Source organism: Vipera ursinii (genome assembly GCF_947247035.1).
Source record: "Vipera ursinii genome assembly, chromosome: 1".
In the NCBI taxonomy this organism is placed as follows: Eukaryota; Metazoa; Chordata; class Lepidosauria; order Squamata; family Viperidae; genus Vipera; species Vipera ursinii.
This window is the reverse complement of record NC_139512.1, coordinates 99,020,515-99,038,216: the sequence shown is the minus strand read 5'-3', so window position 1 is coordinate 99,038,216 and position 17,702 is coordinate 99,020,515. Positions and strand designations below refer to the sequence as shown.

Below are 17,702 nucleotides of genomic sequence, written 5' to 3'. Positions count from 1 at the left end.
GCAACCCCCACCCCTCCCCACCCCCACCGCACGCACGCACACTCACTCACTCACTCACTCACTCACACGCGCGCACAAAATAAACCAACCCCTCCCTCTTTCACCCCCCGAATTCGCGCCAAATGGTCGCTGATGTCATCGCGTCGGGCCCCGCCTCTCGCCGCTGGTGTTTTCAAACCGAGGGGGGGCGTGCGCGATTGGCCAGTGTGACCGGCACGTGACTAACGGTCGCGGGAAAGCCGCGGAGTCTGAACGGGCGATTCCGCGGTCGGGCGGAGAGCGCCGGAGGTGTTCGGGCGAACTGGAACCTGGTCGGGCGAACGTGTGAACCCGCCTCGCCGGAGGAGAATCTGACCGCAGGGGGGCAGGATTTGGCCTGTCGAGGTGCCTGTCCCAACGGAAGCCTCGGGAGGGACGAAAATAGCGTGTACGAGCTCAGCCATGAGTTTCTTGAGCCGGCAGCAGCCGCCGCTGGCCACGGGGCCGCGGCGCCTTACGGTCCGGAGGGCCGCGGCCCCTATCAGGCAGAAGCTACTTTTCCCGGGAGGGGGAAGCGACTGCGAGGAGGAGGAAGAGGAGGAAGAAGGCGGCTACGAGGAGGAAGAGGAGGGCGGCGGCAGCGGCAACAGCACCGGGGAAGACTCGGCCTTCCAGGAAGCCGACTCGCCTCTTTCGGTCAACCGTACCCCGGCTCGGCGGGAGCCTCAGCCACCGCGTACCCCCGAGGAGGTTGGAAGGAGGGAACTGGCCTCGTCCGCGCTCCCGGGGGAGGAAGGGGACTCGTGGGAAGAGGAAGGCTTCGGCTCTTCCTCCCCCGTGAAATCCCCCGGAGCTTATTTCATGGCCGGCTCGCCGCCGCTGAAGGGTCCTCGCCGTTTTTACGGCCAGGCGTCGCCACCGCGAGCAGATCCAATCCGCTGCCGGGAACAGCCCAAGCCCGCTTCGCCTTTGCCCGACTACCCCGGCACACCGCCGCACAAGACCTTCCGCAAGCTGCGCCTCTTCGATACTCCGCATACGCCGAAGGTGAGCCGGCGCGGGGGGAGGGGGTTGGTTGGCGGGGCGAGGCCCCGGAGGGAAAGACAACGGTGAGGTGGGCGGAACGCAGCCGGTGGGCCGACAAGGAGCCACCGTCCTTCTGCCGGCGGCGGCGGCGAGCACGTGGACGTTGGGTGGGTGACGTGCGAACCTGGGGGCCAGTTTAGGTGGTCGATCCTCCAGCCTGGCGGGGTAAGATCCTTTGGGCTTCCTCCCTGACCTCTTTGGCCTTTTTGGTGTGGTCAGAAAAATAAAGTCAGGATTGTCTGGTTTGGAAAAAAAGGAATTGTTTTCAGGGAAGACGGCAAGAGGCGCTCTTGGATTCACTGCCACGCCCCCTTTCTGTCTTTTGTCAGTTTTTTCTGCGGAGGACATTTCAAAGGGATTATATCCATTGGTGCCAGACAGGTTTAGAGCGTTTCACTGCGGGTCCTTTTTATTTATTTATTTTTATTACATTTATATCCCGCCCTTCTCCGAAGACTCAGGGCGGCTTATGCTCTGTTAAATGTTAGGAAGAGAGAGAGAGAGAGAGAGAGAAGCTGACCAATGCCAGCCTCTGTGGGCAAAGGCAAAAGGCAATTTCCCAGAAATTGAGATGGAATTTTAACCTTCAGTGTATTCAGATGGATTTTCCTCTTGTGTGGGTGGGTCACGTTTCGCACATACAGCTTCGCTCAGCATGTATTTTAATGTCCTACGTGCCGCTTTACCTGTAGTTTGGTATTTTGCTTGCAGGTAGCGTTGTAAGATGCAGACAAGCTCTGCTAAAGACAGTGGATTTGAAGTCATCAGGGGGACCTTTTAAATTCTGGCAGCCCTTCATTTCTCAGTTCATATATCAATATAAAGAATAAGAGCGTTTTTCCCCCAGTGCCAAACCCTTGTATCATATTTGTTATGTAACGGATTTGCTTGCCTGTTACAAGAAAGTTGGCATCTGGGTAAGGCCTGCCCACAGATTGTCAGTTAAGATTATGTAACCTAAAATTTGTAACAAAATAATCTCCCCCCACATTGTGAAGTATGTGGTAAATCCACTACAATTGACTTTAAAAAGTACTCAGCCTTTATGATCCTAATGCTGACCTGGTTTGCTTAGTGATTTTGGAATGTTTACTTTCCTGAAAGAAATCAGTTCGAGGATCAGCAACCTTGAAAAGCAAATCAACCCTTTTTAAAAAAAAGAATGAGAAAGTTTTGTGATTTTTCTAAGCAAAGAATCTACTTCTAAAATGTATAAGGTTTTCATGAAAGTTTGTGAATTTTACATTATAAAGAAATCTGAGAGATGTAAAGCTTTAATAAATGTCAATTTTGAGACCATAATTGCTTGTTCTCAGAGTGCTTTTTATTAAGATATAATGGTCAAGTTGTATGATGCTGTAGAATCAATATTTTTATAACAAGTTAATTTTCTGTTTATAGTTTATGTATCAAACCCTCCAAATTACAGCATACTATGAGGCTGCCTTTCATATTTAATGTTTTGCTGTCAATACTGTATGCATAAAATAATGTATATCTTGAAAATGGAAGGGCATTTATTAGATATTTATCCCATCTTTATATGTAACTCAAAGAGGTGAACATATGTAATAACTTTTCTTCCTTCAATTTTCCCCAGAACAACCCTGTGAGGGGGATTGGATAAATAGTCACCCAGTTGGCTTTCACGCCTATTAAAATAATATGCCAAATGAATTGTCAGGAAATATAACTATGATTTTACTATAATAAGACATGGCTTAACTGAATTCTAGATTGGATTACTGAGGTATATTCAGGAACCTATGAAGAATCTGGGAAAAATTTAGGTGTATAGAAAGACAGTATGTGTTTTGTGAAGATTCCACTGGAAATCATAATCATGTTTTTATAAGAGCTTTTGCTGTGAGTTTCTGAATCTATATAAATGGTTTGAGTTTAGGATATCAGTTACTTGTGCTCCTATGCTGCCCTAGATATTTCAAGGCCTAAAACAAGGGGACTGCAATCTTTTTCAGTGGTGTTGTGATACACATTTTCTGTATCAGGGCTTTTCAACCAGTGGTACAGGTACCACCTGTGGTACATTGGCACTGGCAGGTGGTATGTGACCATCCTAGAAAAGTGGCAGGGGAGGGGAATGAGCTGAACCGGTGGCAGCACCACTCAAGCCTGAGCGAGAGATGCTGGAGCTGCAGGGCTGTCAGGCTCAGTGGAAGCGCCAGGTTCAGCGCCAGGCTCCAGCTGATCCTGGCGCTTCTGCTGAGCCCAGAAGAAGCGCCAATCACAGTGTCGCTGGGTCATGTGAAGTGATCAAAACCTGCTGCAACCACCCAGCAGACGGGGGGGGGACAAAAACCAAACACCCCCACCCCACCCCCGCTGCCAATCCTCAACAGGAATGCTTACAGCAATGAAAACCTCGGACAGGATGAAGAACGCCACCAGGCGGGCAGGTAGGTGTCTTGCTTGGCTGTGGCTTGGGGGGCACTTTTTTCAGTGCCACTGTAGTTTTGAACAGTCACTAAGCGAACTGTTGTACCTATACATCATCACTTTTTTCCTTTTTTTTTTTGGTCATCAAGTTTTTGACAGCTTGCTAGGCAACTGGTGGTACTCGGATGTTGCCATATCCTAAAAGTGGTACAATGGGTGAAAAGGTTGAAAAGCCCTGTTCTATATGGCTTCTTTGGTGGCTGTCACTGGAGTGGTAGAACTGAAATACGGAGGTTTGAGTATTTTGAGGAGTCAAATGCTTGTCCTAAGTAAGACCTAAGCTTTGCAGAGGCTCTAAACATCTATTTTATCCCCTAACTTCACATATACTAGGTATAAAGGACAGTGTTAGTTTTCTGGAAAAAAAATTACTTGTACCCAGTTTGGGAAATCACAAAGATTATTGGAGATCAGAGTTTACCTACCTCAGCCATAACAGTGCCAAGGAGATAATTCATGATGTTCTAACAGACAGGGCTAGGCTGCATATGATGTTGCAATTTCCTCTTCTCTGTAGTCTCATTAAGTTTGTGAAATAATCTATTTCTGAGATTTGTCAAAGTCTTTGGCTAAGTCTTCATTCCTGAATTTATTCCTAGTTTGTTGTTGGTTTAATTTTTGTTCAAGTGGCCCTTTATTGTACGTATAGAAAACACTATAGTATAGAAGAGTTGTAATAAATGTTGACCACACTCAAAACAACTATTCCTGTACAGGTGTAGAATCTAAAAAACACCTGAAGGGCTAAAAAACACCATTCTGTAGAGTTTAGCTAACTGCTAATAATCATAAAATGACTATATAAGTGAAAATTATGCAGTAATCTGATTTAACATAAAACTCATATTATGCATAGGTTAGAACAAATCACTCTAGTTTGGTTTTTGCTGCAATTATAAGTCACAAATTAGATTTATTTAGCGTATGGCTGGTCACACAGAATTAAAAGCACTTCATATTTACAAGTTAGAACAGTTAAAACAATTTTTTTTAAAAAGAAACAATTATAAAACCTAAGAGGAAAACAGAAATAAAATTAGATATTTTTAAACCACTGTCAAAAAGGGATCAGAGCTTAATGCATTGATTTTGCTTATGGGAAGAACATAGCAATCATGTAAACCTAAAATGTTGCAACCATCATAAATGCATGCCGATTGCCAAGTGCCCAGGAAAACTGATGGTCATAAGTGCAAGAACTGGTTGTAAGTCACTTTTATCAGCATTCTTATAACTTTGAATGGTCATTAAATGAATGGTCATAAGTCAAGGACTACCTGTAGTGCATTTTGGCTTATCTAAAAAAACTAAGCTGTTTAGCTCTGTTACTTGGATAAAGACTCACTGGGATATTCTATAATTGATGGATCTCCTGTATTGATACTGTTGGGAATTCTTATATTTGTTGCTTGCTACATCAATTTTTTATATTTATTAAAGGATTCAAAGCTTCAGTAAGTAGAACATACACAGAAGAAATATATACATACAGGTGTGCATCCATTTTCAGCCATGAGTGGATTTGTGTAGAATCAGAATATGTAATCTGATTAATATTGTATGTATTTTAATTTTACTTAAACTGAGAGGGCTCTGAGTTGTAACATTTCTTCTAGACAAATCTGTTACTGACAGAAGAAATTCGTGAAGGTTAGAGTATATAATTATTGCTGGAAATGTTAGATTCTTGTATATCAGTTCTGATTTTCAATATGGGCATCTTCAAAATGAGAGAGAAAAACTTTCATTTTTTTTAAATTCATAAGATTAGTTCTTGTATCCCTTCAGCTGTTCTAGGTTATTTGGTTAAGATGAGTGGAATCTTCTTTCTGTGGTTGTGAAAAGTAATCATATTAAGTTCAGCTGGAATTAATTCAGTCACTCAGGACACTGAACTACCCACTCAACAAGATCAATAGAGCCAGTTCAGTTTCCAGAGAGGACTTATTAAAAAAGCAGACAACAGAAGAACAGAACACCACTAGTTAACTATAGCTCAAGTTACTGAATCACATTATGAATAAATTACAGCCTATACTAGACAATGACACTGCACATTTTCTGGTACTGATTAACCCATGCTTACATATGGATAAAGGGACGCAGTGGCTCAGTGGGTTAGGACGCTGAGCTTGTCGATCAGAAGGTCAGCAGTTTGGCGGGTCGAATCCCGAGTGCCACGTAACAGAGTGAGCGCCTGTTACTCATCCCAACCTAGCAGTTCGAAAGCACGTAAAAATGCAAGTAGAAAAATAGGGACCACTACGGTGGGAAGGTAACAGTGTTCCGTGCGCCTTTGGCATCTAGTCATGCCGGCCACATGACCACGGAGATGTCCTCGGACAAGCGCTGGCTCTTTGGCTTTGAAACGGAGATGAGCACTAGCCCCTAGAGTTGGAAACGACTAGCACGCGTGTGCGGGGGAACCTTTACCTTTACATATGGATAATCACCACATTCTCCCAAGCAACAAGAAGCTACAGGAAAAGAATGCAAGTATGTACACACCTTGCAACATACCTGGTGTATACTTTGGTCCCATTTCCACACCAACAAGTACACCCACAAGATGAGGGACACTTTCACTTGTTCTTCCTCCAGTGTGGTATATGTTGTCATTTGCCAGCAGTGTCCCTCTGGATTCTGTATAGGACAAATGGGCACGCTTGCGCAAAAGAATTTATTTTTATTTATTTATTTATTTTAATTCCATTTATATCCTGCCCTTCTCCGAAGACTCAGGGCAGCTTACAAGCTTAGCAGTAGCCTTCATTCTATGTATATGCCTGCTAATTAGGGCTTTCACACACCCCCTAAGCGGCATTATTACAAAGTCAGCTTATTGCCCCCAACAATCTGGGTCCTCATTTTACCTACCTCGGAAGGATGGAAGGCTGAGTCAACCTTGAGCCTGGTGGGATGCGAACCTGCACTAATTGCAGGCAGCTGGTGTTACTTAAGCAGGCATTAGACCACTGCTCCACCAATGGTTACAAGTTTAATGGTTACAAGTTTAATATCAGGACTCAAAACAAAAAAAAGTATATCGCAGCATTTTAAACTGCCCAGGAGACTATAGCAGATCTCAGTGTGACTGTTAAAGCAGAACTTTAACAGCATCATTGAGTGAAAACTCCCATGCATCAAAATGTTTTAGGCAATGTCAGAAGATCTCATCAAACAGCGTGAGTTTTTAACATGTAATTAATCATTGATGTGGTACTTCTAATCTGTTCCCCTTTATCTTTCCCCAACTTAGTCTTATATCAGGCCACTTTATGCATTTGTTGAAGTAAACAGCAGCTCATAAAAGCTATACCTTTTAATAAAATTTGTTAAAAAAATACTATTAGTACTTTTTTAGTCTTTGAAAGTTTGCCAGAATTTGCTAAATATTTTTATTTTTGTTTGTTGAGATAGATACTCTTATTGTGGAAATAATACCTTACATTTAACCATTAGGAATAGTGATTAGGAATTCCATCCAATTCAAATAGAACAAGAAGGTGAGAATAACATTTGTGAAGGACATGAATTCCTGTAGCCAAGTGTAGAAACATGACTGGCAAAATCTGCCACATGTCCAGAGAGAAATTAAATGTGTCAGTAGGGAAGGCAGACCTTCTCCACATGCCTTATCAGCCAGTTGCCCATTTATATCCTGTTTTTTTTATAAGCCTCTCTTACATGGCAGGATTTTCTGGTGAAAAAACATTACAATTTTATTGCCCGCTAGAAACTTTTAAAGATTTAATACTAAGCATTATTGATGGCTTTTACACTGTGTCTTGGCTTGAGTTTCAAGACATACTGATAGAAAATGATTTATCTGCCTGCTAAAATAGCTAAAAACAATGGGTTTGATTGTACGTTAACTCAGAAAATATCTGCATATTCCTCAGTATTTCTTACCATAATAATTTGTTTTGTTTATTGTCAGAGGAGTTATGCATTAGGAATAAGACCAGAAAGCCAATTTATGCTGTAATGTGTGTCATAAAGAGAGCACAAGGAAGCGGTTTACGACAAGAATATGGATGTATTACATTTTAAATGCTCAATATTTTGTTAAATATGTCGTATTGGTTTTTCAGAGTCTCCTTTGTCGAGCTGAAGGAATGGGCTCGAGTTCAGCTAAACTTCGAGGTGGCTCTCTCTTTATGAATGTTGGAAAACTAGTAAAACAGGAATGTGATATGGGACAAGCCCCTCATGTGAACATTAATCCGTTTACTCCGGACTCTGTCTTTCTTCAATCTTCAGTGGGACAATGTCGAAGGAGAAAGAGAACACATTGGAATGAGTGAGTATCACAACTGATCTTTGATATATCAGGGATATTTTTAAAAAATGCTATTAAAACCATTAGTTGAGATCTTACAAAATATAATTCTACAATTTAGTGTCTTCCAGATGTGTTGCACAATCTGTATTATACTTACAACGGTCTTGGCTAATCTAAACTGCTATGTATATATATTGAAATATAATTCTTACAATTGCCAAAATTCAGAAAATGGATTTTGTCCATAGGATGTTACAGATTCATAGTGAACAATGAGTAGCAAATAGGCTTTAAGAATATGAGTGGCAGTAATAGAGAATTTCTGTGGTTGTCCGAAGGGATAAAAATAGCTGCTTAACAGAATTTTAGAATTAAAATAGATATGATTTGGATTGGTTTGGATTATTATGTTGTATTTTATTTAAACCCTAATCTATGCACATGAGATCAGTTATAACTGGATTTATACATTGCACTAAATCGAAACGGTTTGTTAACAAATTGTTGGCTTAATGTATAAACCTAAGCATTGTTTATGACATATGTGAAATGCCTCATTGTATATTAAATCATGGTTTCAGTATTCAGATTATGATTTATAGCAAAACATTTCAAACCATCTATGTTGAAAGTAACAATCACTTAGAGTATCTTTACAATGGTTTCTATTAAGGCACAGTAAAGGAAAGTTAAATAATAGTTAACAGAACATTAAAAATAGCCCTTAGTTTATGGAACATAACAGGGATTTCTGGCTAAACTGGAATTGATATGGACCCCCTCCCCCCAAAAAAAAACCCCCCTTAAGTTCATGAAGCTAGGAATGATACCCAATTGGCTTGAAGAAATATTATTATTATTACCAAAAATTGATTTAAAACCAGAAACCTTCCTATTAGGGATTATTAGTGATAAATTCAGCAAAGAATCTTTTTACTTACTATTGCATATTTTAACCGCAGCAAGATTGGCTCAAAAATGGAAAAGAAAGGAAACACCCACTGAAGAAGAAATAATAAAATTCTTTCCTGTGGCGAAATGGACAGGTTAACATTAGAGATTTTAAAAAAACTGAAACAGTATTATGAAATTTGGAAAAATGTGTACAAATGGTTAGAGTTAAGGAGCAACGCTGAGATGACTATCGATTGATTAGTTGATAACTCAGAGACTTTTTACTAGCACCTATACCAGGACAGAATGGAAAGATATTTATTTACAACGTAGACGACTGAAAGATTGTTTACCAGAAAACTTACAGATGTTATATGTACATTTTGTGATATTCTCTCCCGTCATAGAATGTATTTTTCTTTTCTGTTTTTCTTTTTGTTACATAAGGAAATACTAATAGCAGTGTTGTAATCAGGGAAGTTGTAACATGTCCACTTTTGTTTTTAAATGTACCTTCAATAAAAATTTTCAAAAAAAAAGGAATGATAGCCAAAACAAAATCATTATGTAAAATGTGTCACTGTTATCAAAATTGCTGCATGTTTAGCTTCTTTGCTTTATTGATACCATGATTTTCTATGTTTACTCTAAGCTATTACCTCCACTGATATAAAGATAAAGAGATGTGGGATATTTATATCAGGAGAAACATACTGATTGGTTCTTGGTTAAAAATTGCTAGTATAAGTGGACTTAATTGTTTCAGAAAGAAGCTTAGCTTTTTCTCTATGGATCAGATTTCTATTTTTATTTATTTTAAACAAATTCAAAAATAAATTGCATTTTGTTCAATTTATATTCCTATTCTTTGGTTTTTTTTTAAAATAATTCCATTCCTCACTTGACTTTTTCACTGCTTCACAGAGATATTTTACTCTGATCAAATGCTGTGGTATCAGCATAATACAGTAAGAAACAATTCTACCTCAAGGAGTGAATTTCATTTAAGATTCTCTGTACTCTTCTAGCATTATTCATCCTCTATTCATCTTGCTTCTGGATGAATGATATATTACTTAGAAAAATTTCTTGGAAAGTTAAGATTTCACTGTATTTCTGTATATTTTTATATTTTTAGCTCCTGTGATGAGGACATGGAAGCAAGTGATGGAGAACTTGAGGATGAAACTGTCAGACCTGCCAAGGTAAAATAAAAGAAATTCTATAAAACCACTTGTTTCTAAATAAATACATTTCGGTGACAGTGAATTTAGTAGTGTTTATGTCTATGCGATTTTAGCGGATCAGCATAACAGAAAGCAATATGAAATCACGGTATGCCACAGAATTTCATGAATTGGAGAAGATTGGTTCTGGAGAATTTGGTTCTGTATTCAAATGTGTGAAAAGGCTTGATGGTTGCATCTATGCAATAAAGCGATCTAAGAAACCATTGGCTGGCTCAGTTGATGAGTAAGTATTAGTAACAATTTAAATGCAAAATATTTTGTGTTACGTTTTGCTTCTGTGCCTATAATTCATATAAAAATCTATAATAATGTTTGTACAATTAGGTTAATGAATTGTTTCTACTTGAAAAAATGCTGTATAGTTGTGCATACCATTTTTGTATCAAAATAACATAGATCCACTAATATGCAGTATTTGGAACAATCCTAAATATAACTGAATCTACAGTAGCTCCTTTCTAGGGATGTTCAAAATGTTCCATGAACAGGTCAGTCACTCAGATGTTTGGGATGAGGTAATGGAAAAGGGCAAGGTTGTTAGCAGTAGGTAAGGAAGTTGTCTGGAAAGATTGGGGCAGGACAGTTATGCCGATTGTGCAAGTTGCAATTAATGCAAATTGCAGTTCCTAAGCAAAAGGAACGGTCTAGAAAAAGTAGGGTTAGGAGAAGACTGGCAATTAGTCTATTGGAAAAAAAAATAGGAACAAAGATAAGGAGCCTTGTTGTGTTTACCCAATTAGACCTTTCCAGATTTTGTTCTGGGATTTGGTTTGGCCAGACCATAAAGTACCTGAAGTGGTCCAGGCATATCTTTAACTCACCATTTCTTTGCCTCATGCAAGAAACATTGTCTCCTGTACACTCCTATGTGTTTAGTTGAAGTTTTGCCTAAATTTCATAACTCAATTGCATTATGCAGAATAATACAAAAATTATTACAGTAGTGAAATGACCAGAATTCTGTCTATTTGATAACTTAATATTTAAAAATAACAGCTTAATGCTTTGATGAAATTGTATTTTTTTCCCAATATGATAGGCAAAATGCTCTTAGAGAAGTTTATGCTCATGCAGTTTTGGGACAGCATTCACATGTAGTTAGATACTTCTCTGCTTGGGCTGAAGATGATCATATGCTTATTCAGAATGAATATTGTAATGGTAAGTAAGGTTTTGTTCTAACAACTGTGGAAAAATAACTATAGTAGGTTGTTAAGCAAGTGGCTTAGAAAGGTAAATAGTATATTTATTGCCTGTTATAGATTTGTCAATCCTTGTTACTTTAAAATAAAAACTTTTTAAAGAAATATAGTAAGAATTTAGGATTTCAGTTTCAGTAATTTGTATAGATGTTTGGGTATGTAATTACAGTTATGACAGAGCAGAACAAAAATGGGAGAACTATGATACATTAAATCACCAAAGCTGAATTATAATAAAATTATGCATATTAAATAAAATGAGATAGGAAGCTTTACTTTCAAATATTAAAAGACAAACTTTTCTTCCCCTGAACTAGAAATAGTTGTCTATTTTGCTTGATGGGTCTATATATATTTAGGCTGATTATCTCAAATTTCCTGACTAAAAAATAAAAATTGAAGTAATATTGTACTATTAGTAACTGACTAATGTGATTCAGCTTCAACTGAAACTGTAAAATTAAATATTGAAATACATTTTCTCTGCTGCTAATTCTGTTTTATATTAATTGTGAGAGACCAGTTATATCCCTCTAAACAGATATATTAAAGCATCATTTTTTTATTCCACAGTGGAAATGTAGGCTCAGCTTACAACAGCTGACAGTTTTGGCTTCATATGGAAGCCAAAATTATAACGTCTCCCTGTCTTACTACTACTTAGTTTTCTGGTGAGCATGCCACAGTTCTGCACTTTGCTTTCCATATTTTATCTTTGCCTTCTGCTTCAGTGATATATTTTAACAATAAGCAGGATTTCCGCTCAGCCAATGGAAAAAGCACATGTGGCATCTATGAAGCATCTATTGATGCATCTGTAATGTAAAATAACATAAAATAGAGGAAACCTTTGAAGATTTTGATACAAAATTACAGACTGTACAAGCATACTTGACTCTTAATTTGCACAAAGAGAAATGTTTTCTTTGCATATCAATAATTGTTAAATATTCCAAATGTTTTATATACATTCACGAGCATCATTTAAACAAAATCTAGTAGGTTATTGTTAATATCTCCTTATTTCATATGAGTTAGAAAAGTCTAAAATAGTGGGTTTTCTAAGAATGAATGAACTTTTATTGTCAAAGTACAACCATGTATACACTGAGAGTGGATTATTAGTTTGTAGTTCAGTCATTCCAGTTCATAGTTTTGGCTTCCACACTATTATTAAAAAGCATTTGATTGAAGTCAGACTTATTTATATTTGTGTGGATTTTGTAATTAAGTTCATTGTGAACTTGTACTTTAAAAAAGTATAGATTTTCTCTAACACTATAACAAATTTTCCTTGTGCTACTTGCATCTAGAGTTAGCATGCATATAAAATCTGAACTATTTTATTTATTTATTTATTTTAATTCCATTTATATCCCGCCCTTCTCCGAAGACTCAGGGTGGCTTATAAGCTTAGCAGTAGCCTTCATTCTATGTATATGCCTGCTTATTAGGGCTTTCGCCCCCCCCAAGCGGCATTATTACAAAGTCAGCTTAATTGCCCCCAAGAATCTGGGTCCTCATATATAGTTCCTATATAGTTCCTATTCCTTTATTGTGAACTCAATAAAGTACATGTGCTTGAAGCTGTTTGGAATAGAGTGGCATAGAAATACCACAATAAACAAATCCATCCTGTATGCCTGTGACTTCTATGAAGCCAAATATTTTTAAGAAGAATTATTAAATATTACATGCTAAATAGGATGTTTTTAATCCTTTAATGTGATTTAATTTTATATGCAGGGGGTAGTTTAGCTGATGCTATAAGTGAAAACTATAGAAATATGCGTTACTTTGGTGAACCAGAATTGAAAGATTTGCTACTACAAGTTGCTCGTGGTTTAAAGTACATCCATTCAATGTCACTGGTGCACATGGATATAAAACCTAGTAAGTACCATAAAATCTGATGTCTTCTGAATTGTAAGGATTTAATATTTTTCCATAATGAACATAAATGTAGTATCAAAATGAATAATGAACCACACCTTAGCAACTGAAACTTTTCAAATCTAACTACAGAATACAGTGCAAAAGTTCTTTTTTGAAATATGTGGTTGGCCAACTGTTGTGTTTGTTTTGAAAATATTTTTGTGGGATTAAGTTCGCTTGCTTTTTAAAAAATTTGGCTCCTTTTCAAGGTAGCTGTTAATACTAGTGTTCATTACTCAAAGAGGCACAATAGAATTTTACCTCTGAATTTAATTTATATTTATATTTTGATACATTTTTTATAATTTTATTCCTTGGCAGGTAATATCTTCATATCTAGAACCTCAATTCCAACTACTACATCTGAAGAAGGAGATGAAGATGAATGGTCATCTAGCAGGGTTGTTTTTAAAATAGGTAGGAAATAGTAGAAATATATCTATTCATGCAAACCTTTTTTAATTTTGAGAAAGTAATTTTTTATCCTTTACTGTTTTAATAAAGGTGATCTTGGTCACGTCACCAGAATAGCCAGTCCTCAGGTGGAGGAAGGAGATAGTCGTTTTCTTGCCAATGAAGTTTTACAAGAGGTAATGCATTTTTAAATTATGCCAAAACAACTAACTTTGAGTATCAAACTTGCCTAGATTTATAGAAGAAGGATTGTTTTAGATTTCTATCCTATGAATAAAGCTGGAATGTAGGGGAAATTGTCTAATCTGGTATCTTCTATTTATGGCAATTATTTTTCCCCCCCCCAGAACTATAATTACTTGCCAAAAGCGGATATTTTTGCATTGGCATTAACTGTGGTATGTGCTGCTGGGGCTGAACCATTGCCAGCCAATGGGGATCAATGGCATGAAATTCGACGAGGAAAACTACCCAAAATCCCACAAGTCCTTTCTCAAGATTTGTTAGACTTGTTAAAAGTAAGTTTAAGCACATATAGCAATAAACTACGTTATTTTCTCCATATATGAGGACGAAAACAGTAATCAAACGTGCCTTTAATCTATTTCAGGTTATGATACACTCTGACCCAGAGAAAAGACCCTCAGCAGTTGCTCTAGCTAAGCATTCTGCATTGTTATCCACTGCTAGAAAGAGCGCTGATCAGTTGCGAATAGAACTGAATGCTGAAAAGTTCAAAAACTCTTTGCTGCAGAAGTGAGTTTAATCTATACAGTGCCTATTTTAGTTTTAGAGTACCGAGGAGTAATATTGATAGTAAACACCCGTGCAACAAAATAAAGAGGTCTACAATTTTTCTGAAGCATTAATAACGTAGGGATCTGAAATATAACATCAATATTTTGGCTTTAGAAATATAACAGGGTGCCAGTACAAAAGGAATGAAACCGATTTCTAATGTGCTCACTTGCTGTGAAAAGAAAAGGGATGTCTTTTTTTTCCTGCAAGAGGCATGTTTATATCACCTTTTTTTTATAAAAAAAGAATGATGTAGAAGATGAGCAAAAGTCCATCCTGGCTTCCAGCCTTGGAAGATGGATGGTTTTCTAAAGTAGTTTCAGTGCAGTTGATGAAATCAAAATTCAAAGATAATTTACAGAATGTAAATGGAATACTATCATCAGGAGGAAGATAAGAATTCAGTGAATGTTCTTGTTCAGGGGTAGGCAACCTTGGCTCTTTTATGACTCGTGAGCCAGCACATTCTAGTTGAATGTGAATATTATCTATATGAGTGGCATGCCAGAGCTGGACTTGTTTAAAAATTGGGAAGGAGTTCTGTGTAGAGTTCTGCAGATAGTTAGATCTCTGGAGGTGTAGCCAGGGTGATTTGACTTTTGGACTTTAGTGGTGGATTAAAATAGAAAATTGGTTCTTGGATATCATCCTTCTTGTGAAAAGTGGAAGGATGAATACATGAGTTGGAGGGCAATAATCAGGGTTTTGTATATTGGAATAGGATCGATCTGAGAGGATTATATTGAGAGTGATAGGAAGGGATCCTTGTTGGCTACTCTGTTTAAATGGCCAGGAAGGAATGTTAATTGTGTAAGAGAATGGTGGGTGGTTAGGGTGAGACTGAATATGTGTGATTTGGGATGTTCTGGTATTATTTATTGTGTATATGGATAGTGGAAAGTATGATTCAGAGCAGTTTTCTCCTGAGGTGGTGTGCACAAGAGAGAGTAAAATTGGTTGTGAAGAGTCAAGGAAGATAAGATGGGGATGCTACAAGAGTTATTCCATAAGAAGAGAGATCAAATTAAAGTTGGTGTGAAAAGAAGAAGCACAGCCCAAATGTACAGAGTGTTGTGAATTGCTCCATTTCCAATTTATCATGTTGTAGAAGAGGTAAAATATGTAGCAATGCCATTTATGTTATACCTTTGTTGCAGATTCTTTTAATGATTTTAGATACAATTTCTACAGTATTATCTGAAGGGAAATAACAGATTTTTTTACCTTTTGCAGGGAGTTGAAGAAAGCACAAATGGCAAAGGCAGCTGCTGAGGAGCGAGCACAGTTTACAGATCGAATGACAACTAGATCTACAGCACAGAATAGAATTGCTCGTCTTACTGGGAAAAAAATGAACCGTTCAGTTAGTCTCACAATATATTAATGATTCTATTTCATAAACTGAGAAAGGAAGATAATTGATTTATTGCTGGATTGAATTAGGAACAGAAGAAAGGAGTCTGTTTCTAATTTTCTATTTAATCACTGTCAATGGTTTTATAAAGAAACCTTATGCAATTTGAATTTTACAAGACGCAGTTAAACAATTATCTTTTTCTCTGCTTCTCCCAATATTTAGAAGTTACGTTCAAGATCTTCATTTGCTGGAAAAATAGCCACCGCCAAGTGAAATGGATTTCTCCTCAGTGTTGTGCACTCCCTAAATTTATTCTAGAGGGATTAGGATTGGCAGGGAAGGGAAGGGATTCTCATGAGTAGATTTGGGAGGTGTTTTGTGGAGATGAAGAAAGGGCGATCCCAATCCATAAACGAAAGCTGCTCAGAGAACACTGGACGGAGCCACTGCTGAACAGGCTTTTGACTATAGTATAAATTATATCATCCAGAGCCAACCATTGGAATGGTGTGCTGCTTTTTTAGTTTTAATGCGTTGTTAGAAAAGGCGTTTTACTGATAATATAAAGAATTACTTTATAAATTGCTCCATTAGGCATGGAGATAAGAAGTGCCATGGAGAAAGTCTAAAGGACAACAAGCCAAACCATACCTGGTATCAGGTAAATCTGTTGGGAATTGTATTCGTGGATTCAACTGGGAGCACTTTGTTAGGCATTGTTGCAAACCACAGGGGTAATCTTGTGGATACATGCCATGTGAAACTGCTGCTATTTTTAGTTTGTCTTGCTGTAAACTGTAGCATTAAAACAATCATTGTGTTAGTCGGCTTTCTTTTAAAAAATTATGTGAAAAAATACCAGAGCTGCTCTAGTGAAAGCAGTTTCCTTCTTTGAAGCTAGTGTACTGTGTACAGAGACAGCACACCAATTTTATATTTGAATTACATTATTAGTGTAAATGTCTTTTTTATAATTGTTTCTAATAAAAGTTGTCAAGTTAATCCCTCTCCCTTTTCTACTTTCTCTTCCCCCCTCTATTAATATGTGAATGTTTTACTATTTGTACATAATAAGTATACTGTTTTTAACATTTTTCAAAATAATTGTATATAGTTGTTACATTGTACAACATAAAAGCTGTAGTTTGCAATTTCAGAAGATGGTATTCAAATTTATTTCAATTTTAGTTAAAAGAGTAATATAATCAGTACCCAAATAATCTGTTTCAATATTGCCAAAATAGATGCTATCTATTACTGGCTCTTTGGTTTCAACCGGTTTCCTACTTGAATGTTTCACTCTGTTTTTAATTAGCTTGAAACAAAATATTAAAGTGCCACTTGGAAATTAACATTGTCTTTTTTACGGGAAAGTGATCAGTTACCATTCTAGAAAAATATTCCTAGGTCTGCTTAGGCCCATTGATGCAGTCCTGCTGTTCTGGACAGTATGTCTGCTGAGTTATTGCTTGATACTTTTGAAGCAGGATGTGAGTTTCAGTACTCTTCATCCTGGATGTGTGCCAGTGCACTGTACATACCTCCTAAGTTAGATATATGCAGGTAATAATAAGTTGCCCTACCAAGGTTGTCTCTGATTAGAAATCCTAACTTTCATAGAACAGCATCAGGATACTTGGGATAAAATGTGACTTTGGCTATGCTTGTACTAGTCAAAAATGCCAACAATGGTTAGTATTGTCTTTAGCAAGAAGATAAATCATAATTAGAGATCAATATCGATAAGTACATCTGGTGATGTCCATGGCATTTGGAAAGTTGCAGTTTGGAATGTACGAGGAGTAAACAGTAAAGAACATAATTTTCAGCGGAAATGGAAATATATATATAAATAATGTCCTCATTGAGTGGAATTGAAATGGAAATAAAAGTGAAACTAAAGGGAAGAATATAATATTCTTGTCACAGTCATTAAGTGGATCACCACAGGTTTTTAAGTGTGATATAGTGCAACCTGTGACTTCCTGCCAGCTTCCCTTTGACTGCTTGTTGGGAGCCAGCTCCTTCATTGCCTAATAATAAAA

At 37.6% G+C, this 17,702-nt stretch overlaps 1 protein-coding gene across 1 annotated transcript; it reads left to right on the top strand.

Moving 5' to 3' along the window:
- The first annotated feature begins 280 nt into the window (after positions 1-280).
- On the top strand, positions 281-16,989 carry WEE1 (WEE1 G2 checkpoint kinase). The gene is made up of 11 exons (XM_083353730.1): positions 281-1,026; positions 7,617-7,825; positions 9,840-9,906; positions 10,002-10,174; positions 10,991-11,112; positions 12,900-13,046; positions 13,410-13,505; positions 13,593-13,678; positions 13,850-14,020; positions 14,113-14,258; positions 15,534-16,989. The coding sequence occupies exons 1-11, from the start codon at positions 442-444 to the stop codon at positions 15,682-15,684; spliced, it is 1,953 nt and encodes a 650-aa protein (XP_083209856.1). The 5' UTR covers positions 281-441; the 3' UTR covers positions 15,685-16,989.
- The last annotated feature ends 713 nt before the right edge of the window (positions 16,990-17,702 follow it).

Bases quoted from the DNA above. Each gene is read 5' to 3' on its own strand.
- WEE1 (XM_083353730.1), top strand. From the start codon at position 442: ATGAGTTTCTTGAGCCGGCAGCAGCCGCCGCTGGCCACGGGGCCGCGG. The intron at 10,175-10,990 runs GTAAGTATTAGT...CCAATATGATAG, and splicing joins TTGGCTGGCTCAGTTGATGA to GCAAAATGCTCTTAGAGAAG. The intron at 13,679-13,849 runs GTAATGCATTTT...TCCCCCCCCCAG, and splicing joins CCAATGAAGTTTTACAAGAG to AACTATAATTACTTGCCAAA.